Source organism: Pyrus communis, chromosome 15 (assembly GCF_041283825.1).
Source record: "Pyrus communis isolate YQ-2024b chromosome 15, ASM4128382v1, whole genome shotgun sequence".
NCBI lineage: Eukaryota > Viridiplantae > Streptophyta > Magnoliopsida > Rosales > Rosaceae > Pyrus > Pyrus communis.
The window spans coordinates 6,329,659-6,353,708 of NC_142579.1; the positions used below are offsets into that span (position 1 = coordinate 6,329,659).

Below are 24,050 nucleotides of genomic sequence, written 5' to 3' on the forward strand. Positions count from 1 at the left end.
GAGTTAACATAAATTCCTTTTTTAGGAAAAGTTGGAATTTTTCCGATTGGAATCAGCTGGAGTTGGAATTTTCTATCCAACTCGCGCCCATAGTTTAGCGTTTAGCATAACTACTTACGTAGAATGGGTTTTTCATCATGTGACGTTTTGTTTTAATAACACAATTGAAGTCTTCTGTTTTAATAACACAATTAAAGTCTTTCTCTGAATAATATTATATTTTATTAGGTTGGGACGTCACACATTCATTCTATGCAAATTGTTTTCGTCAATACTCAGTCAGTCCTAAGTGTAATTTTATCTTTTGCTTCTCCTTAAAGTCCTTAATTAAGAACCAAATAAAAGAGTTTTATTTTCAAACCAAATAAAAGAGTTTTATTTTCAAACCGAGCTCATAATTCACTATCCAATCTTTTCTACATAAGGGAAATCATCCTCTTTTCCTTTTTCTCTTAGTGTACGTACATTAATATTTTTACACTAAGGAGAGGGGGAGTTCGGCTAAGTCACACAATGGGCAACCTAAGGTATTGAATTTGTTATCCACGAAATTCGAACCTAAGGCCTCTCACTTCCAAGTGAAGAGGAATACCACCATACCATAATATTTCATAAAGATAATTCGAATTTGAGTGTAGCATGTGGATACATTGCCCTTGCCTAACTCATATGCAAACTCATTTATTTTGACGTGATTGTTGTCTTGTTAATGATTGAATTACTACATAAATATTAATTAACGTACTTATATAAACTATATATTAGTAGAACTCCCTTTATCAGACAAAAAAAAAACAAAAAAAAACAATGAAATTATAATTATAACCTCACAGCCATGTCATTTTATCACTACCTTCTATACTCACTCTCTCTCTCTCATTCTCTCTCCTTAAGTGCCAATCCCTTTTTTTCCGAATGCCTGCCAATCTTGTTAAAAACAAATAACTCCTCCCTTAAAAATATTAACAACAATATTTAAAAAAAATAAAAATAAAAATTATATTTCTCACATATAAAACGGGTAATCTTTCCTAATTTTTTTATTTATGACGCATTTCTTGATTTATAAATACAATCTAAAATATGATGGGTCTAGTATTACTCTTTTCCAAAGCATACAGTCAAACAGCGTGTGGTGGCCTCTCAATCTCATGGCTTGTCAAGACATTTTAATGACAAGTCTCACACCAACCCATTTTTCCAATTGTCCCCCTAAACCTTGGATCAGGATCCTCTCTTGATCCTTAAAATCTAAGTCTGTTGAGCAGGCGATCATGATCGTTGAAATTTAATTCAACGATTACAATTATTATAATTTTAGAGGATCTCTTATTTGTAATTGTTGGATCAAATTTCAACGACCACGATCGCCTGCTCAGCGGGCTCAGATTTTAAGGGTCAAGAGAGGATCCTGATCCCCTAAACCCTCTAAAATCTTTGTCAGTGCCTGACCCCACTCCAATCCCTTTCCAGTTTAGTCCAAGTTGATGTCTCATGATCTGGATTGTCAAGTCTGTCAAATTACAAGAAGAAGAAGATTGCAAATTTAGGGTTTAGGAATTCGTTGGTGTAATAGTATGGAGAGGTATGAGATTGTGAAAGATATTGGGTCTGGGAATTTTGGGGTGGCAAGGCTGGTCAGAGACAAGCTCACCAGAGAGCTCTATGCTGTCAAGTTCATTGAGAGAGGACACAAGGTTCTCTTCAACTCTTATATCTTCCTTTTTTCTGCGTTCTCTTTTTTAGTCATCCTTTGAATTTTATATTGTTTTTTTTAATATATAATTTCTTTGGTGATGCAGATAGAAGAACATGTTCAGAGGGAAATCTTGAACCACAGATCACTCAAGCATCCGAATATCGTTCGATTCAAAGAGGTCAGTGGTCAAGAACTACATTCATTTTTAATTTTAAGAGAGTGAATTTGGCAAGTTCTGTTTCAATTTTGTATAAGTATCCGCTGGGGTTGGGTGGCTGAACACTGAACATGCTAAATTTGGTCTTTAATGTGCTTAACCTTGTATGGATGATCAGATGTGATGTTTTTATTTATTAAAACGTGGTATTTATACTCTGAAATGCACCAAGGGGATGGGGGATTGTTAGAACTTTGAACCAGGGATGCAGTGGGACTAAGAGAAATGCCTCTGCTAAAAATGAGCATTACTTCCTGCATTTTATTTTTACTGTGAAGCGGAAATAATCTTTACAATGGCTTATTTGAGATAATTGACTTGGGAGTAGTGCGGTCTCTTTCTTGCAGGTCCTTCTGACACCAACTCATCTAGCCATAGTGATGGAGTACGCCGCTGGGGGAGAACTCTTCGGGAGAATATGCAATGCAGGCAGATTTAGTGAGGATGAGGTAAAGTAGTTTTGAAGGCTGAGAAAATTTCATTGGAAATGTATTTAACGTAGATTCTGAAATATGGGATCTCTTAGTGTCCCCTGAAATGGAATCCATCTCGATTTTTGTTGAGTTTCTGTTAGGGAAAGTTAGGTCTGAAACATTTTTACATAAACAGTTCATAATATAACTAAACTTACAAAAAATTTCGATTTACTTGTTGATTCGTATCAGGCAAGGTTTTTCTTCCAGCAGTTGATATCAGGAGTTAGTTACTGTCATTCAATGGTATGTAATGCGGCACTTGTCTGTTAATTTGTCGTATACTATTATTTCTTTCTCTTTTGATATTGGAAGTGTTGGTTGTAGTAAGGAAATAATTTGTTTGTCGCAGCAAATCTGTCATAGAGACCTTAAGCTTGAAAACACACTCTTAGACGGCAGTACAGCACCCCGTGTAAAAATATGTGATTTCGGATACTCAAAGGTAATCCACAAACCTTAGTATACTGATCTACATTAGGGATTTGAGTTAATTAGACTTTGATTAATTCGTTCACTTTGTTTTGTAGTCATTATTGCATTCTCAGCCTAAATCTACTGTAGGAACACCGGCTTATATAGCACCTGAAGTCCTATCTAAAAAACAATATGATGGAAAGGTAAGTCCACTTCTTGCGCCCTTGTGATCGACATTATAACTTGTTATAGCATCTTTCGATCTAATCTTAGATATTACAGATTGCAGATGTTTGGTCTTGTGGAGTCACCTTATATGTGATGATAGTTGGAGCATATCCCTTTGAAAATCCCGAAGACCCTAGAAACTTTAGAAAAACAATTGGGGTAAGTGTTTTTTGCCGATAAAATGGAACAGAAGTTAAACATCGTATATATCAAAACTTGCTAATTCGTTCTTGAGTTGTCATTAACACAATATGTGTTGTTTGGCAGCGGATTCTTAGTGTGCAGTACTCAGTTCCAGATTATGTCCGAGTTTCAATTGAATGTAGACATCTCTTATCTCATATCTTTGTAGCAAACCCTGAAGAGGTAACGTAGTTTTTAATTTGGTGCTGAAAGTACTACATGACTGTATTGATACTCTTGTAATCTATTTTGGTATACTGTTAGCGAGCATGAAGAGTTTCCTTGAATTTTGTTTTTCCCTCATATTATTGCAAACATCTGGTTCTTGTTGCACATTTCTTTTTGAAATTGATCTGTTCGGCTCAGCTTTCTCACCGCGGTCTCTGCTTACCATCTCTCTGCAGAGAATAAATATCCCAGAAATCAAAAGCCACCCTTGGTTTCTAAAGAACTTACCTATGGAAATGATGGAAGGAGGAAGTTGGCAGTGCAACGATGTAAATAATCCGTCGCAAAGCGTTGAAGAAGTTCTGTCCATAATACAAGAGGCAAGGAAACCATTAAACGTCCCGAATGCCAGTAGGCATCTCATCGGAAGCAGCAGCATGGATGTTGATGATTTTGAAGCCTATGTTGAAGATATTGAAACAAGTGGTGATTTTGTTTTGCCAAATATGAGTAATTAGAGTGTACATGCATTATCATACGAGTGAATTTGTGAGTATTGGGATCTTGTTAGACTTTTTGGGACCTTCTTGTGATATGGTCTGATACATGGCCCTTGATTTATGTATCATTTTGGGTTTACTGTTGTTGTAAGGTTCTCTCTCTTTTTATTTTCTTTTAAAAAGCGTCATAACTTTTCATGTATGACATGTTCACTTATATGTAGCCATAATGGGAGGAGTCAAAATCCGAATTTTTATTGCAGTTGTTTACTATTTAGAACTGGAGTAAGAATGATATTGATTCCAAATAAGTTGTTTACTAGTTTAATTATTTTATATGCTAATTGGTTAATGTTTGTTGAATTATAGCTAATGGACAAACTTGAAATTTAAGGTATGATGTGAGGACACGATGGCTGAAAGTAACAAAACTTTGCAATTTTTCTTTCAGAGTACAAACCACGAGTCATTTTGAAAATTAGCAGTTAGGTCTTGCATGTAGGGATCAAATGGATCTTTCCACAGTTATATGATCCATAAAACTTGTATTACTAAGTGAGATGTAATCATTGTAGCCGAACTCGAAACTTTGATGAGTTTTTATTCTCCCACAATCAGAATACTACCAGAACTAGTTTTATGTGAGAATTTTTTTGTACGAGTTTTCTCATAGTGTATAATCCTTGGAGATTAAAAGAAACTAATCTCTCCTAGTTCTAATTATAATAAAGTCTACAACTTAGTACTACGGTATAATAATATTTCTCTTCATTTGTAAGTAAGAGGTCTTAGGTTCAATTATTGCAAAAAGACGAATTTGAACTATATTATTGTAACAAAAAATAGTAGATAATATCATTTGTTCAAAAAAAAAAAAAAAAAAAAAAACCAAGTACAATAAAGTTTAAATGGGAATGTATCTTATGAAGAGGAAAGCTTGGCTCCTTAAAATTGAGGAGGAGTTCCTCCTCAAAATACTCTGTGACCAGTTCACAAACTTTTTGCTCATGATCGTAATCATTCATATTATAAATTACTCTGGAAAGATCATCTCTACTGAAATTCAATTTAAAAGTAAGGTCATTTAGTCAAGCAATTATAGAAAACAGATAGACAATTCATAACTATTTTTATTGTATTTGACCATTTGTTTTTATACTGTTCTATAATTAAACGATCTTATATTTTATTATTTTTTGTAGAAATAAATTTTATTGAGTGATTTATAATAAGAACAATTTCGATTATAAGTATGGAATTTTGTAAATTGGGAATAAATTATCTTGAAGACAAGGAACTCCACCTCATCATCGAGGAGTCAAGTTAATTCAAGAAAAAGGAACTTATCTTACTAATTACAATAATGTACAATTAATCCAAATGCTCCAAAATCGAAAGATGAAGTTCCTCATTTAGTCCAAACAAACACATAAATTAGGGATGAGCACGGCTAGGCTAGGTAATGAAATTTTTAAATATGGAACTGGACCTAACCCGACCCATTTCAAACGGGCTGGTTCGGATCGGGTCCACGTACTTTTTCTTTCTTTCTTTAAGAACTGATTGTTGGGTCTATTTTCAATTTTTTTTATTAGAACAGAGTACATACTCTACTGCATCATCATTTTTTTTCCATCTTCGAAATTCCTAGATCCAAAATTCCAAATAACACAAAAAATCCAAATTTCCAAGATCCGAAAATAGAACCGAGTACAGAGCCTATTGATTATAAGATCCAAAATTTCAAATAACATCAAAAATATAAATAACATCGAAAGTTCAAGGTCCGAACGTCAAAATAACATATAAGCTCCGTAATAACATCGAAATTAACATTCGAAATGACTTCCAATATTCTGGTGATTTATGGTAGAAGAACGACACCCTTCCTTGTGACCTCTTTCTAACTACAATTGAGGAAGAAACATATGAGATCATTAGAAATGAGAGATTAGAAGCATATTACATAATCAGTAATTGCATGAAATATATTACATGATAAGTATAACAAATTTCATAAACATAAAGAAAGCCAACAAACTTTTCATTATTGGCTTTGCTTAATAATCTAGTCAGTCTCGATTCGGGGTTAAAAATCGAAACCAATAATGGATATCAAATAATCTTCACTATTGCTTTTGACTTACAAGCATCAAGATTGCGGCTTCAATTACCAATATTAGTCAAAAATCAATATCTTCAAAAAATTGTAACAAATTTAAATACCAAACAACTTAAAATCTACAATCTATAAGCAGATCCATAAAATTCAAAACCAATCGAAAAGTTTCAGCAAGTAATCAAATCACAACAAGCCCTATAATGAATCGAAAAGTTTATGCAATCACAACCCCAAAAAACCTAAATTTCCAAATCAGAAACCCACATAATTCCTAAATCAATTGAAAAGCTTATGCAAAAACCCTAAGTTCCTAAATCAGAAACCCTAATTCATAAATTACCTAGGGATTTGCAGGATGATGGTGGTGTTCTCAATGGCGAGGATGGTGTGGTGGTGGCCAGAACTCACGATTGGAAGGACCGGAGGAAAGTTAGGAAACGATGCCACAATGGTGGTGGTGGCTAGTTGTTGTGAAGTAGACACAACCAAGGTCGACTTAGTCACTATGAGTCTTAGTGCGTCAAGTTGCGTAGGGGTGTGAGGGAGAACGAGAAAGTGGGGAGAGTCGATGGATGGAGATGTGCGCCTTATCGAGGTCTGAGATGAGAGATTGGAGGAGATTCGGGGAGTGGGAAAGTCTGAGTGCGATCGAGGTCTGTGAGACAGACTTTGCTATATGTTTTAATGCAGAGATTTGATCAACGGACTAGGTTAAATCTAAGATTTTTGGACGATGGAAACGGTTCGGGTCGGGGACCCCGTTTCTTCAGCAATTAAGACTTGCCCCACTCCGTAATTAACGTGGACTCGCCCCGTTTCAGATTTAAAAAAAAAAATAGACCCGACCCGTACCCACCCCGAACCGCTTGGACCCGCCCTTACTCGTGTGCGACGGTTACAAATTAACCCAAATAATGACCGTCTTTCGTTGGTTTCTTCATTTTCACGTAGCACCAAGGTAAGAATAAATTAATTTTTCATTGTCTTCGTAATTTTTTGGAGCATCGAGGCTTGAAATTTGGCTCAATAAGGGTCGAGGATGTGTAAAAAAGTGGCTTGGAGGGGTCATGGCATTGTTGCCGTGGGTGGCTTGGTGCAGCGGCAGCTCAGCGTGGGCTGAGGTTTGGGTGCAACGACGTGGGCCGCAGAGGCGAGTTAGGGCTTGGCTCAAATCAGGAACTTCTCAGCTTCAGCCGTTGAGCTTGGGCCTGTGCTGGAGAGATGAGAGAGAGGGAGGCACGAGGGCGGTAGGCCCCTCCTTTTGGATTGGGCCGTGAGGCCTTTGGGCCAAGAGAATGGCGGTGCCTAGCGTGTTGGACTGAGAGAGAGATGGGAGATAGCACGGGTTGCGTTCCCTTGACTACTATCTTTGGGCCGCAGGCCTGATGCTTTTTTTTTCTATTTTTTTGTTTTTAATTTTTACAGTCGTCTAATGATTCTTCCTTGTATCTTTGTAGAATTTCTTCAAGTATGTCTTCTTTAAGCCTTAAGAATAACGATGGCGTGCCGCCGTTGCATCGCCAAGGCGAGTCTTTGAGTAAAGTGGGTTACTTCAAGGCTGTTCACTTCAAAATTAGCTCTGATGACTCATTCAGAGATTTCCTTGAAACATATAGGCACGCCATTCCATCTAGGGTGCGTGTGAAGCGTGTCAAGAAGGGTAGTAGCTGTGAGCCATGTAGTGGGGCTTAGAAAGCCATCAAGTTTCACCCCTACTATTTCGTGTTAGGATTTACTTTTCCCATGCCGCGTTTATTCTAAGAAGTCCTTTGCTCCATGAAGTGTGCTCCCGCTCAATGTTCTCTAAATACGATATGTGTGATGATGGAATTCTTCATTCTAAGCTAATTCTTTGACTTGGATTTGACCGTCAACGAATTCTGGTACTTATTTGACATACGTTCTTTGATCATTCGAGCAAGGGAGATCATGACTAATCCAAGGAGACTTTGGAGATAAATGGAGAGTGGGAGTCTGATTCTTCCCTTTAGTTGCGTGTTTCGACAATTTTCATCACCGGTAAGTAGACTGCTTAGTGTTTAGGTTGCTTTGTGTTTTTGCTGAGCTGCTCTCTGATTTGTTGATTGTTCTCTTTTGCTTTTGTAGATTCAGAATTTGGCTCAACTCCCAAGACTTTTCCAGATATGAAGAAGGTGCATGTTGCTTTAGGTGTCCCCGCTGAGTACTGTGAATTGCGTTAGCTTCTTAGTCCTTTTCGCCGGGAGAAAGATGGACTACTCCGGAGAGAGAAGATAAAGCAGATCAAGGTAGAGGTATTAGCTCGTTCGATCGCCATCGTAGAGCCTGCTGTAAATGAAGGTAAAAAGAATAGATCTTCTCTATCTGCTCAAGAAATGCCAGTTCAGAAGAAGCCAAAAACTTCCTTCGTTGCTCATGAGGGATTGCCTACTACCGATAGGTTTGTTATTGACTTGATTTTTTCCAAGAGGAGGAAAAATGAGGTCGCTAGGTCTGAGCCAATGACGTCTGCCATGCCGAAGGTAGTTAGTACGATTACTAATAGGATTGCTTAGTGTAGAGGTTACGTCATGCCCCTAGTGGCGAAATTTGTGCCAAGACATCAGTTGGGAGCAAAGTTTAGTTCACCTTCGGAGAGGCTTGCTAATATGAAGAGCGATAAGGTGGACTCCACTGCTAAAGTGGCGCCAAGGCATGTTTCTTTTGCTATTGAGACTGGTTTGCCTACTGTGAAAAATGAGTCTGCCCACGTGGGCAGTTATGAGAAATCCACCAAGCTTATTTTTGGAAAGGCTGCTGAGATCTGTGTACTTTTGAAGCCAAATCTGCTTGAAGACATGGACGCGTGTGCCAAACTTGTTGATGGTTTTAGATGGGTTATTTGCCCAAGTTCCTTTGCGAAGCATACGACCCAATATAGAATGACTGCTCTGCTAGTTATGATGCATAAAATGACGATTATGGTAGCCGAGTATATGCTCCTTAACCAAGAGGACACCAAGGTTGCCAATGAGATGGCAAAGATTATGGCAGTTGAAGCTTATTCTTCTCCTGAGAAGATCAAGAGGTTGGAGTCTAAGTTTGTTGCTTTAAAGGGGTCCAATATCTTTACCCCTACTTCTCTACAGCTTGAGACTGCTCATCAGGAGATCGTTGACTCGAAGACTAGGCTTGATGTGATCTAAGTTAAGTATGAAAGTGCAGAGAAGGAGATTGGATGTTACATACCTCAGATTTAAGATCTTAAGCGTGCAGTTTCTGAGCTTCGTTCTGCTACTTACGCAAAGGATGAAGAGTTGATTGTTGCTTATAATCAAGTGATCCACTTCGAGAAGGTCGTTGATAGGCTTAAACCCAAGTGTTGAAACTTCAAGGTGCATTGAAGATCAACGAAAATTTAAGGAAGTAGATGAACTGTAGCATGTCCGTGTTGGTCTGCTCGAGGAGAACGAAAAGCTGAAGGATGAGAAGGTTGGGCTCGAGGCTTTGCTTGTTCAGAGTCAGGCTAATTTCTACAAGCTGGGTTATGTTGATTATCTCTTTGGTAGGCTGTCTGATTTTGAGTTTACTGGGAAAAACTTCAAGACATTCTCTATTTTTCTAGAAGGCTTGCTTGCCTTTACTTTTGAGGCTTCCATTGGTGAAGTAGTCAGAGAAGTTGGTGTCCAGGCTGGGGCAGCTGGGAGTGAAGCGCTGAAGATGCTGTTGTTGAGAGCGTCGCGGTTGCTGAAGATGCGGCGACTAAATAGTCATAGGACGTCCAAAATGCTAAAAAGTAGTCTTCTAGGTAGCCTTTACGATTTTCTTTGTTTTCCTTGTTGCTTTTTGCTTTGCTTGAACTCCTTCGACCTTTGCTATTTATTTATCAAATTTTGCTAGAAAATTTAATAAACTTGTTTAATTTGTTTTTCTTCATTTCCGCTTCTTTTGTTTATGCCCAACCTTTGACCTTTTGACTAGCAGACATGCTATTTTTTTATAAGCAGACAGGCTCACATAGCCTATGCAGTCGTAGGTGTTGGTGTAGAACTTTTGCGAAGTTGTTAGCTATAGGGTTAGCAGCCGGACGCCTTACTTACAGAAGCAGACGAGTCTGCGTGACCACTTGGCTGCTAACCTTGGATTTCTTCAATCATTTGAGTTTTGTAGCCTGCATTACAACATACTAAAGATTTTTTGGTCATGAAATTCGTTAACCTTTCGTATCAAAAGTACGCGGTTGTATGGAATTTCGTAAGCAAAGGTCTGAGAGAACTTTATGCTTCTTATGTAGCCAATTTCATGGGTTGCGTAGCAAGTATCACAACACTTTAGGTATTAGTGTAAATCTAAACGATCGTTCCATGCTTTGGCATAGATGAAGTTTATCGACTGCGTAGCATGTCGGCAGTAAATAGAGTTTTGTATACACACACACTAACTGTTTAACCTTTCACAAAAATGTGCGGTTGTATAAGTTTAACGCGGTTTATTGCTTGAAGGGCAAGCCGTAGGCAATCTTCTAGAAACTGTAGGCTAACTTAGTGCACTCGGTAGCAGCTTTAGGGTTTAGGGCAACCGTTTACAGGGCGTACTGCGTAATATGCCTTATCTCTCTCTAAGGCCCGGTTCCCCACATATTAGGCCAAGAGACCAAAAATCCTTCAATTAGCTAAGCCTTGAAAAAGACCATTGTGGCTACTTCTAGGAATCTTGGCGCAAGCCATCATGCATCTAGTAATACCAGGGTAACCCGACTCATTCACATCTGGATATTTGAAGTGTATAGTTTATCATCTCGCATCAGAAAGCAAACCCATGTGGGTGTCGGGGAATTGGTTTACCCTCTCGTACAATAAAAAATGGTTGGTCCCCAGAGGGTGCAATTTCTGCGATAAGTCCTTAAAAAGGGCGCGATCTTCTTTTGAAGTGCATGAGTGATCAATTGTTGTAAGCATGCAGCCGAACCAAGTTGTAAATTACTTTTGAATTCCTTATTGAAAAACCAGTGAAACGAACGAAATCTTAGCTGTAAGGTGGGAACTACATAACAACTAGATAATCCTCGGTTTGTAAGGTGGTGCTCGTCGAGTTGCTTGAGTCTTCGGGCTTTGATATAGCGGGAGGTCACGCATGGTACTTCCTCATATTGTAGGTGTTCTATAGCTTTTCGTTCTCTTTGTCATTCATGGTGGTGAGTGTGTGACTACCTTTGCCGCCTACTCTGCTGATCTTGTACAGACTTTCCCAGATAAGATCTATCTTTTTGGAGCCTTTTTTGCGGGAATTGATGAAGGCTTTTCTTAAGACTAGATCTCCAAGCTGAAACTGCTGGATCATGGCCCTTTTGTTGTAGCTGGAGAGGAGTTGCTGTTGGTAAGTTATGATGCGGGTGAGAACCTTCTCGCATTTTTCCTCTACCAGATCTATGTTTGTGGCCATCTCATTTTTGTTCTGCTCGATGCTTGGCAGTAGAGTGCTGATACTTGCACGATGACATTGGGAGAAATGATTGTTTTTGAACCAAATACCAAAGAGAAATGAGTCTTACTGGTTGCTCGTCGTTTGGTTGTGCAATATGCCCATAAACATCCGAGAAGTTCGTCTGGCCATTTTCCCTTTATGTCGGAGAGGGATTTCTTAAGGCAGTCGAGAATCATCTTGTTAGATGATTTTTCCTACCCATTGCCTTGGGGATACCTCGGCGTGGACATATGATGTTTGATGCCGTATTTCTGGAAGAACATCGCCAAATCTTTTCCTACTAATTGCGAGCCGTTATTTGTGACGATGGATTGAGGGATGCCAGATCGGCAAATGATGTTCCTTCATATGAAGCGCTCTATGTCCGTCTGAGTTGTGGTTGTCATGGGCTCCACTTCTACCCGCTTGGTGAAATAGTTAATTGCCACAATCATCATGCATCTGCCCCTAGTAGTGGGTAGCATTGGCCCTACCAAGTCAATTGTCCACAGCATGAACGACCAATGACTCATTTGCGGGTGTAGGCTGGACTGCTGGTACCGGCTTGTAGCGATGGCAACGTCGCACTTTTGTACTAACTCCTTAGCGTCTTGATGCATATTAGGCTAATAGTGGCCTACATTAAAAGCCTTATGTGCTAAGGATTGGCCTCCAAATTGATTTCCATAACCGCCTTCGTGGATTGAACTTATAATCTTTAGGTCATTGGGATGCGCTAGGCAGTGAAGATGTGGTCCAGTGTAGGATTTTCGAACAAGAACGTTGTTCCACATGTAGTAACGTGCTGCCTTTGTTTGGAGCTTTTTAGACTCCAATCTTTCCATGGGGGGTGTGTCATTGATCAGGTAGTCTATAATGAAATCTAGCCAGTTTGCAGTTGTACTAACCTGTGACACCTCAGCTGCTGGAGGAATAAATGGTTTGAGTTGATGGTCGAGGGCGAAGCCTAGGTCGGCTAGCACGTCCGCGTGGGCGTTGTTTACGCATTGAACTTGAGTGAAGGTGTAAGTCTGAAATGCCTCAAGTTGCTTTTGTATCTTATCTAGGTATTGTGCCATCTTTGGATGTTTTGCTGTGTATGCCCTAGTAGTTTGGCTGGTGATTAGCTGGGAATCAGAATGAATTGCAAGCTTTTCCACCGCCAAGTCTTTTGCAATTCGGAGGCTTGCTAGTAAGGCTTCATACTTTGCTTCATTGCTGGATGCTTTGAAGCCTAGAGTGATTGCATGCTCAAGCATTAAATCGTGTAGGGTGATAAGGACCATGCTTGCTTCTGAGCCCTTGCACTTGGATGCGTTGTCGACATGCAAATGCCATAAGTCTCTATTGGGTGAAGCATGCATGGCTAAGCCGTGCTCAGTTGCCTCTAGGACTTCGTTGGGTCACTTTGTTGCGTCGTCTAGGCTAGACGTGAATTCTGCTATAAAGTCGGCCAAGGCTTAAGTTTTTATTACCGTGCGAGGTTAGAAAATTAAGCCGTATTGGCCAACTTCCAATGCCTATTTCATTACTTGTTGAAAAGCATTTGGACCATGTAAGATTGATCGTAGAGGATACTGAGTTATGACGATAAATGTATGAGCTTGAAAATATGGTATGAACTTTCGAGCCGTAAAAACTAGCACCAAAATTAATTTCTCGATCTTCAGATATTTGGTTTTCACATCTAGAAGAGCTTTAGAAGTGTAGAATACCAGCAGTTGGGCCCCCAACTCTTCTCATATGAGGGTAAAGCTTACAACTACTTCTACGACTGCCAAGTAGATATTTGGGCTCAAGCGTGAGCTGATTCTAGCAGTCTTCTCTAGCTGCAGGGGATCAAGAATGATGTGCTCGGCCTCATCTTCGGGTTTCCATCCCGTTTTGTCTGCTAATGCATTAATTTGGACACCATCTTCTTAATCTGGTTGCTGTAGTTGCTATTTGGTAGCTTCGTCGTCCATTTGGACCTCGATAGCTTCTGTAAGGGTAATGTCTTCTTTTTTTACTCCTTCAGTACTTGCATAGTGCATCATCGAAATATGGCCTGGTCAAACTTAATTTCTCCGATTCCTTTTTTTCGGAATGTGGAATCAGAGTTTTTGATACTTGAAGGAGGTTACAACGTCTAGCTTTATAAGCGAAAGTCGCCCTAGAATCCCATTGGAGGGAGACGGGTCGCTTACCATTATGAACATCTACTTTGAGATAACTGGTGGTGTTCTCACGTCAAGTGTAATGTTATCGATGATAATCGAGGTGTGTCCATTGAATCCGGTGAGTACCTTCGCTTTGCGTATGATTGTGCTTTCCAGACCTATCTTCTGAATTACTAAGAGTTAAAGTAGGTTAGCCACGCTTCCATTGTCAACCATCATTCAATTGACTATAGTGTGGGCTAATTAGACAGATTCTACTAATTCGTTGTCGTGTGGTTAGTCGACGCCTTCGGCATCCTGCTCGATGAAACCAATGATGGGTCTAGGTTGGGCATTGACTGCCTGGACCTATGAGGCTAGTATATCCTATTAGATCTTCTTTTTCTTGGAGTTGTTGGTGGTCCTTAAGTGCTTGGATTCAGCAAAGATGCCATTGATCCGGATTGTCTTAATCGACGACTCTTCATCAGCGTCTGCGTTTCTTCTAGGATGCGCAACTAGCTTATCCAAGTATCTGTCGACCTTGCCTTCTTTCACCAACTTCTTTAGGTAGTTTTTCCAAGTGTAGCAATCATCAGTTATGTGATCGGGACTTCAATGAAATGCGCAGTACTTGCTATGGTCCAACTTGGAGGTATCTGCCTTTGATTGCTTGGGCAGCTTGAACCATGGTTCGTTCTTGATGTTACAAAGGATTTGGTGGATCAGGATCGAGAACTTAAAATAGTCATTTGGTGTCAGGCCTTCTTTAGTTGGGGTTTAGCCTCTGCGCTTGGCCTCATGCCTGCTTTTGTTGTTGTACTGCTTATCGTCCTCTTTTTTTTTAGCTACTGTTTATTCTTTTCGAGGTTTCTCGGGTGCTTTGTCTGCTCGCCGAGCCTTGTCCCAAAGTGCATGCTTCTCTGCCAGAGTGAAAGAGTCTACCAGAGTTAGATCTTCTTTCATGATCAATTCTCCGAACAGCGGATGATCTACTGGGAGTCTTTTTTGGAAGAATGCACTAGCTATCGAGTCGTTACATTCAACTATCTTTGCCTTCTCTGCTTTGAACCTTTTCACATAGTCACAGAGTGACTCTTTTGGGTTTTTCTTGATGTTGAACAAGTGATCGGACTTTTTCTTAATCGAGCAATAGGATGAATATTCTTTGGTGAAAACCAAAGAAAGTTCGTCAAAACTCTAGATGGATTGTGGCAGCAGGGTGTGGAACTAATCTTGCGCCTCGCCTTGTAAAGTGGTGGCGAATATCTTGCACATGAGAGCATTATTGTTTCGATAGAGGATCATTACACTTTGATAGTGCTTTAGATGTCTCTCTGGGTCTCCACCCCATTTGAATGATGTGAAATACGACATGTTGAACTTGTGTGGAAGCTATACTTGCTTGATCTCGTCCGTGAAGGATGACCTGCTTATGTTGGTCATGTCCCGTCATAGAGTCTTGTCAGTGACCTCATTGTGTTGGAAATCGTACAATCGCTCAATCAGGAGCCTCTTTACTTCTTCCTAAATTTACCTTTGTTGGGGGTAGTGGAGCTATTGACTGCCCATGGTCGTGACCTACTGGTCTAAGCTGCTCTTCCATGTGTTCAAGTTCTCTATGCTGCTGCTGCGGTGCATGTGGTATGTTCCTAGTTGGCGAGCGAGTTTTTCGCAAGTTGTTAGTTGAACTTGGGTCGGATTGAGTGACTGCTTATCTCCGTCCATCGTGCTACCTATTCTGATGTGAGGTCAATGATGCTCCTTGTGAGCCTAGCCATGCATGAACCCTTCACCTGGAAGGTTGCTCATGTTGATTATCGGAATATGGCCCAAATCGTGAATGTATGTTCGTTCATGGGCCTAACCAAGAATGCACGCTCATCCGCACGCTAAGACGAAAGTATACGCTATCTCGGGGACCTAGTCAAGAGTGTACATTAACAGAAGGCTTGGTTCTTGACTGGTCGAGTGGCTGTTTGCCAGGACGTTGCTAGAGAGGTTCATCGTTTGCCCTTGTCCTACTTCAGGACACATCGTCTGGGGCACACTGAATCTCAGTACGCTGTAAGAGCTAATTCATCAAGGTCGTTTGCTATGCGAGGGCGCTTGTCAACTATATAACTTGTCAAATTTGCAGAGAAATGGGGTGAAAATACCCTCGATTTAATCGTCGATCCAGAAATCTGAAGCCGGGATGGTTGAACCGATTTTAGACATGTTTTGGGCTGCTAGAAAGGCCACAATAATGGGCCGGACTTCGGGTTAGATTGCGGGAATGGGTCCGGTCGCCAGCAAGGGTCGGATCGTGGGCGCGAGCTAGGCTGCTGGAGCTTGTGGGCGTTGGGTTCCCCTCGGCGCGACTTTGGCAACTGCGGCTGCAGCTTGGGCCTACTTGCACTCGGCCGTGCTGGGCTCCTTTGTGGCGCGGGCCTAGGCTTGTTGCTACAAGGTAGCATGGGTCTGGGCTTGCAACTGCAAGCTAATGCTTTCACCGTGGGCTTGGGTTTCGCCGTGAGCTGCCACAATGGCTGCTACCGCGGTGGCTGCCGTTGGCATATCCAGGGTGGTGCTGCTCCATTCGTTGTCATGTTGAGCTTCGTGGATCGTCATGGTGGGGCTATGCCTTGATCACCATCACTTGGTCCAAGTCCTTGAACGTAGGAAATTTTGTTCGTTGTGGTTTTTGTATTTCTAGTCATTGTACTTTTCTTTTACATTTATTCAAATAACTTTATAAAAAATTCTAGGAATAAGAACGTATGAAAAAACTACAAATGAATGAGAAATGAGAAACTTTGAATGCGAGAGTCTTCTTTGAGCGTGTGAATCAAACTCTCAATGAAAGCACCAATTTGTGGATGCAAATTTCCACCATCTTCTCCTTGGACAAAAATGCAGCTGCAAAATAATAACACCTAAGACTAATGTCAAAAGCCTCACGTGTCAATGATGAATGAGGGGGCTTTGGCCAAAGAATCTCTTATGCCAAAGTTAGAATTCTAAAAAGAATGTGTTTTGGAGTTTGTGGGTATCAAAAATGGATTAGCTTTTTAGTGGGAGAATATGACTATTTATAGGGGTGTGACCGACCCTATTTGGAGAATAGAGGCCGGCCATATATGGTGAATTTTTATGAATAATTGCAAGATATTATGTGAAATAATATCTTGCAATTAACATGGCAATTATTTCTAATTTAAATAGGAAAATTGGGAGTTACCTTTTGAATAAGGATTTAATGAGGAGTGATGAGAGAGATTTGAATAAATACCATTTTGATCACCTTTGACTTTTCCTTGATTGAGCCATTATTGTTCGTTGCATGCGCGTGAGAATCCCGATGTGCCTCGAGGGTAATTTTGTCATTTTCACTTAAAAGTTCACGTGTCACATCCATAATTTTCTTGATTATTTTTTACTCCACATATTGCATGACGTTTATTTATATTAGTAGTGTAACGTTTCTATCTATTTATTTTGTTCAAAGAATATGGAAGGAGATTCGAACTAACTTTGACATTTGAGGATAAATGTTTACTATCATAAGCATATATGCATGTGGATTTAGTTTTGACCAATGACCAAAATTAGGGACTTGACTATCGTATATGTATTTACTCAATACATTTACTATTAAAATTTTTTTTTTGGGTAAATGAATTAGGAGATTTCTAGTGCGTCTTCAATTATTAAGAGACCCCACACTTAGCATCGTCAACAAGTTGAAGCTTTCTTGACCCAAAAAAAGAAGGTTGAAACTGACAAGGTCTTTTTATACAACAAATCCAATTATTGATGCATGCCTAAAAAAAAGTAACAACCTTTTATATAGAACAATCTTAATCAATAGGGACAAATTTGAACCAGCAACATAATTCAATTCATACGAAGCGGTGAGAAAACTGGTTTTATCTGCTTTTATTTATTAGTTCAATTCAATTTGAATTTGAATTTGAATTTTTTGTCTTTTCAGAAAAATTTGAACTATTCGTTTACCTTGCTCTTTAAGACATGTATGACATATTTTAGTCAAAAACCTTCTCACAATGAGAATATATAGATTATATAAATTTTTTAGAATTTTATGCTTATGATATAAAAAGCGCTATCAAATCCACTGTCTTAATAGATTTTAAAAAGGAAATTAATGAAAATAATTTGAAAACTTTGAATTTTAACAATAAAGATAAAATAAAAGGTAAAGTAAATAGTATAAGGATTAATTTTTTTAGTCTAAAAATATGTTTTTAATATTAAAATAAACAGTATCAAGATTTTTTATTTTTTTTTGGTTAAAATTTCCTTTTAAAAATATTTATGCTTACTGTTATGGTTCAAGTTAATCGATAGTAGGCGCATGCGTGTAACGAATTGCAAACATGATTAAACTGAACGTTAAACTAGTACACACCGCGTATGATGAATTTTAAACGTAATTTGCATTGAATGCTACCTAAAAGTTGGTACGGCATGACCTGTACATTAAAGTTGATGTATGTTGACCTCCCCTTCCCTTTCCTTCTCAGATTAAATTTGTTCCTTTACTTGGTAGATCACCTATTTATGTTATCTCAATATTTTCCAATTTAATCCCACAATTCATAAACTTGGTCTCAAAATTCATCGATTCTAGTTGCAGAAACAAAATCAATGGCCTCTGTGACCATACCGCCGGTGCTGACCACCCCCAGGGACGACGCAATCAGCCTCCACCGCGCCTTCAAAGGGTTGGGCTGCGACACATCCGCCGTCATCAACATCCTCGCCCACCGCGACGCCACCCAGCGAGCCTACCTCAAACAGGAGTACAAAACCATGTACCACGAGGACCTCGCCAAGCGCCTCTCCTCCGAGCTCAGCGGCAACACCAAGAAGTCCGTCCTCCTCTGGATGCACGACCCCCCAACCCGCGACGCCACCATCATCCGCCAGGCTCTGGCCGGAGGCGGCATCGTGGACCTCAGAGCCGCCACCGAAGTCATCTGCTCCAGAACCCCATCTCAGATCCTCCACTTCAAGAACATCTACTTCTCCGCCTTCGGGGTTTACCTCGAGCAAGACATCGAGCTTCACACCTCCGGGGACCACAAAAAGCTCCTCCTCGCTTATGTGGCGACGCCGCGGTACGAGGGTTTGGAGGTCGACAGGGCGGCGGCGGAGCATGACGCTAAAGCTCTCTTCCGCGCCGGGGAGAAGAGACTGGGAACTGATGAGAAGGTGTTTGTGCAGATATTCAGCGGGCGGAGCAGCGCCCACTTGGCCACCGTGAGCGCCGCCTACCACAACATGTACGGTAGCTCGCTGAAGAAGGCGGTGAAGAAGGAGACATCTGGGTACTTTGAGCACGCACTTCTGACTATCTTGCAGTGCGCGGAGCATCCCGGGAGGTACTTTGCGAAGGTTTTGCACCGGGCGATGAAGGGTCTGGGGACAGACGACAGTACTCTCCTGAGGGTGATCGTTTCGAGGGCCGAAATCGATATGCAGTTTATAAAGGCGGAGTATTTGAAGAAGTACGGGAAGACGTTGAATGATGCGGTTCATTCGGAGACTTCTGGGCATTACAGGGCGTTTCTGCTGGCGCTTTTAGGCCCCAATCATTAGGTCAAATAATAAGATTTGGTGTGTAGGTTTTTTTATATTTTATTTTCTGGTTAGGATGGTAAAGTTTGATGAACTCTGTGGTTGTTAATTGCTTATCTTTTAGGTAGTTTTCAGAAGCTAGAATTTGGTTAGCATGATCTAGAAGTTCTATTGCATAAGCACTTAAGAAAAAAGTTATTCCTTTGTTTGAAATGCTTACTGCTTCTTGGCTGAAGATTGTATGTTGCTTTTTGTATAGGTTTGATTTGTGAATTGATATGTACAAAAGTATTATGTGCAAAATTGACACCAATCCCCCATCTGTGACTCTGTTTCTTACCCAGCAGCAGTAGGTACCTAATAGATTTTGAAGGCAAACCCAGCTGTATGATATGGTTCATCAGATATGTTGTACTTGTTGCAGATGACTTGCTGTTATATTTTGTCACGATTTCTTTGAACATGATTCGACTGGTGAACGAGTTTGATTGTTATCGGGTCATCTGACTCGATTAATTAAACAAGTTTGATGAGAACAGAACTTGCTAACACAAATTACTACCGTCAATTGGAAAATTATTGTATAGAGTCTGTTTGAACTAGATGAGTTTAACTCGAATGCGAGAATCCTTGAGAAACCTAGCGACTGAATACCCCTTCGGTTCTAGGGTTCCCCCATTTGAACCCCTTGGATGAACAAGGTCGATTGATCTTCGAGTCCGGTTTCAGTTCACAACTCCTCGTCCTTTTTGGTTGGATTCTAGTAAGGTGGAACATATTTTTTTGCTCATTGTTTTGTGCAATGTGCTCGTTGGAACATATTTTTTTGCACATTGCTTTGTGCAATGTGTTCGTTGGAACATTTTCTTTCTGTTCTTGCAGAGCCTTAACCTTCACATGGTCAAATGTGTAATGAAATAGTTGTTTTTTGAAGGAGAAAAATATATGAATGTGCAAAAATATTAGGGTTTTTATCACAAATGATTTTTGAAATTGATCCTCACCATCAAGATGATCATTGAAATTAAAAACCAATCAATGAAAAGCCTGAAAATAGGTGTCTTATATTAATGTAATCATTCCGTCACAATTCTGTTAAAAATTTCGTCAAATGCTGATGTGGCACATAAATGGTTCTCATAAGTCTTTTTTTCCTCACAAATGGTCTTTGAAATTGACCCGCGACATCAAAATGGTCATTGAAATTGACTTGTGATATCAAAATAGTCCCTAAAATTGAAAATCGATTAATGTAGTCTCGCAAGTAAGTGTCCCAAATCAATGTAGCATTTTGTCACACTGTCAAAATTTTTGTTATGTGCTAATGTGACACATAAATGGATCAAACACAAGTCTAATTAAATTAAAAAATTACAAATAAGTTTAATAATTTAATAATTAATAAAAAGTTGTGAACCTAAAAACCCAGTCCTGCAATCATCTCTGATCCCAGTCCACATTCCTCTACCTCCTTTGTTATCTATTCTCTAAAAAAAATCTCAATACACGCATCTTTACACATTTCGACACCCTTCACCGAATTGAACCTAGATCGTGATCACCTTTGGTGACGACTTGGTTGATTGGCAACGACTTCTAAGACATCACCGTTAACATTTATGTGATCAACATACTCACAACCTTAATCTTGAAGAGCTTGTTTGATGCTTCCCTGGTGGTCTGGTGACTTAAGGTTATAACTGAGGTGCGTCTATTGTTGGTTGAAAACTATTTCCAAACCATCTCTTCTCTTAGGTCTTGGTTAAGCCTTGTGTCTTTGAAAATTTATGAAAGAGATCTCTTTTCAGAGTAGGTCCTACTATAAGAAAAAAAAATTCAGTATGCAAAAAGGTATTTAGACACTTTTTAAATTAATTATTACACCCACATCAGCACATAACAAATTTTTTTAAGCGGAAGGATTGTATTGATTTACGACACCTATTTTGAAGGACTACATTCAACGATTTTCAACTTTATGGACCATCTTGATGGTGTAGCTCAATTTTAAGGACCATCTTGATGGTGTGAGTCAATTTCAGGGATCAATTGTGATAAAACCCTGTAAATCTTGTGGGACCCATTTATGTGCTACATCAGTACTTAATGAAAATTTTAACAGAATTGTGACGGAATGACCACATTAATTTACGACACTTATTTTCACGACTACATTAATTGATTTTCAATTTTAGGAATTATTTGTGATAGAAACCCAAAATATTATGAGCAAATATTGAGACCAACTAGTCCATGGTAGCGGCACACCGTTTTCTCCTCGTGCATATCGTTTAATTTATTTAATATTTATTTAATTCAACATCGTGAAATACATATATGATTTGGAGACAAAAATGTATAGAAATGGGCTTTTAGTAACTATCTTACAAAAACACCAACAAAAAAATAGCCGTGCTCTCAAACACTAATGTGCACTATACGTGTGTCATTTAGTATTATTATCTAATGATACTTCTCTTCACTTGTAAAGGAAATGTCTTATGTTCGATGTTTTCCAAAGACAAAGTTGAATCACATCATTATTAGTTTATTATGAGGCTAAGCCTAATCCTCACAATATTGATAATATAGAGCTGAAAATAAATTGATACAATATGGACGATAAGTTAGAGGATAACCATCAAAGAGCGGTCACTTTCCAATAAATATTTTAACTTGTGATGGTGATGTGGTTTTTAGGGCTTATAAGATGGTTCGATATTTGCCAAAGACGAAGTTGAACCACATCATTATTAGTTTATTATGAGGCTAAACCTAATCCTCACAATATTGATAATATAGAGCTGAAAATAAATTGATACAATATGGATGATAAGTTAGAGGATAACCATCAAAGAGCGGTCACTTTCCAATAAATATTTTAATTTGTGATGGTGATGTGGTTTTTGGGGCTTATCAGATGGGTCAATGATAATCCCAACACCACATGATTAATAAACGGAACAAATTTCTGTTTCGTTCTTTGATATAATTAGGCCCACTTACCATATTTATTTATGGCGTGTGATATTCATACACCTCATTTTACTTCTCACACATATTTTTAATTTTCAGTTGTCGGATCGGATGAATTGAAGAAGATCAACGGATAGAAATTATCAAGGGTGTGTGAGAAGTAAAATGAGGTGTGTGGATAACACATCCCTTACATTATGTTTGGATGAGGAAAATAAACATGGAATTTTGGTAAAAGTCAGAATTTATAAATTGACAGGCACCAATTCTCTTGTTTGGATTCATAAACATAGAAATTTAGAATTTCCGCATGGAAAAAAAACTTGGAATTTGGGACCTCCAAATCCTAATTTCAAATTCCATGTAAATAGGTGTCATTTCTCAATTTCTATGATTGAGAGTTTAAAATTAACAAATTCCGTATTCAATTTCATTGTTCTTTTAGGTTAACCAAACAAGAAAATTTACAAATTCTAGAAAATAAAATCTCGTCATTTCAATTTCCGTCATTTTTAAATTCCTTAGTAATCTTAAATTTCTTCACCCAAACAGAGTGGTAAATTACACAGAACTATCTCAACTATTGGGTCATTAACAGTTTCATATCTTGTCTTTAAAAAGTTTCAACATCATACCCCATCTACAAATTTATTACAATTTCATACCTTCCGTCAATTGTCTATCAATTCCTTCGTTAAATGTTGACGTGGCTTGAGGTGGGACCTACTTGCTATTAAAAATTAATTAAATATTAAAAAATTAAAAAAAAAAAAAAAAAACCAAACCCAAATCCCCTTCGCCCCGAAACCCCTCATTCCCTTCCCATCTTCCCCGTCGATGCCCTCCCCCCCCCCCCCCCCCCCCCGCCCCGCCCCGCCCACCAAAACCTTCCTTCCAAGCTCTGAACCCCACCCCCACAACGCGCCCCCCCCTGGCCTCTTCTCCCTCCTGAGCCTCCACTCTTTTCACCTCCTCTCCCATTCAAAACTTTAAAAAAAAAAAAAAAAAAAAAAAAAACAAACAAACAAATAAATCTAAACCTAGATTGTCTAGATCGTCGCACCCCACCCAACCCTTCCTTCCCATCGAAGTCGAACCACCTCATCCTTCCCATCAAAGTTGAACCACCTCAACTGGTTGGTTTTTTTATTTTATTTTATTTTATTTTAATTTTGAATGGGAGGGGAGGTTGGGGTGAGGTAATGGGCTTGGAAGGAAGGTCTTGGGGGGTGGGGGGAGGGGACCGACGGGGAAGATGGGAAGGAATGAGGGGTTTCGGGGGGAAGGGGATTTTGGGTTTGGTTTTTTGGGTTTTTTTTTTTTTTTTTTAATTTTTAAAATTTTTTAAAATTTAATTAATTTTTTAATAGAACAGTCTCGCCTCAAGCCACGTCAGCATTTAACGGAGGAATTGACATACAACTGATGGAATGTATGAAATTGTAACAAATTCATAGATGATGTATGACATTGAAACTTTTTAAAGACGAGGTATGAAACTGGTAATGACCTAATGATTGAGGTAGTTTTGTGTAATTTATCCTATTTATTTTGATAGAAAGAGCAATAAAATTAAAGAGAATGTCCACGAGTACAACCTGATTGCAGAGCAAATGTGCAAGACATATACATTCTTTTAAAAACATGTTTGGTTGTAGAGCAGAATTAGAGAGAAAAAACAAGCAGTGCTATTTAAGTACCCCTTTCTACCTTCTGCACGACTTTTTAAAATTTTAGTTATTGAATTCAATGAATTAAAACAAAATTAAATGATATAAATTAAAAAACATTGTGTGAGAAATAAATGAATGTGTGACAAACACCCAAAAAAAAATAAAAAACACGAGAAAGAGAAAAGGGATAATAGAACTTCTTGTGTGTTCTTTTGTTTCGCGTAATGCCTTATGTTTATATTTTCAGTT

At 39.1% G+C, this 24,050-nt stretch overlaps 2 protein-coding genes across 2 annotated transcripts; both read left to right on the plus strand.

Annotated features, from left to right (window-relative positions):
• Positions 1–1,115: 1,115 nt before the first annotated feature.
• LOC137737204 (serine/threonine-protein kinase SAPK2) lies at positions 1,116–4,147 on the plus strand. Its single transcript, XM_068476618.2, has 9 exons — positions 1,116–1,697; positions 1,803–1,877; positions 2,264–2,365; positions 2,582–2,635; positions 2,742–2,834; positions 2,920–3,009; positions 3,089–3,193; positions 3,302–3,400; positions 3,622–4,147. Exons 1-9 carry the CDS (start codon positions 1,578–1,580, stop codon positions 3,901–3,903), a joined length of 1,020 nt encoding a protein of 339 aa, XP_068332719.2. The 5' UTR covers positions 1,116–1,577; the 3' UTR covers positions 3,904–4,147.
• A 13,843-nt stretch (positions 4,148–17,990) lies between these two features.
• Positions 17,991–19,455, plus strand: LOC137744272 (annexin D5). Its single transcript, XM_068484129.2, has one exon. It carries the CDS (start codon positions 18,220–18,222, stop codon positions 19,171–19,173), a length of 954 nt encoding a protein of 317 aa, XP_068340230.1. The 5' UTR covers positions 17,991–18,219; the 3' UTR covers positions 19,174–19,455.
• Positions 19,456–24,050: the final 4,595 nt, after the last annotated feature.

Excerpts from the sequence above, each read along its gene's own strand:
- LOC137737204 (XM_068476618.2), top strand. The coding sequence starts at position 1,578 with ATGGAGAGGTATGAGATTGTGAAAGATATTGGGTCTGGGAATTTTGGG. Across the intron at positions 1,878-2,263 it reads ATATCGTTCGATTCAAAGAG|GTCCTTCTGACACCAACTCA; the intron begins GTCAGTGGTCAA and ends TCTTTCTTGCAG. Across the intron at positions 3,194-3,301 it reads ACTTTAGAAAAACAATTGGG|CGGATTCTTAGTGTGCAGTA; the intron begins GTAAGTGTTTTT and ends GTTGTTTGGCAG.
- LOC137744272 (XM_068484129.2), top strand. The coding sequence starts at position 18,220 with ATGGCCTCTGTGACCATACCGCCGGTGCTGACCACCCCCAGGGACGAC.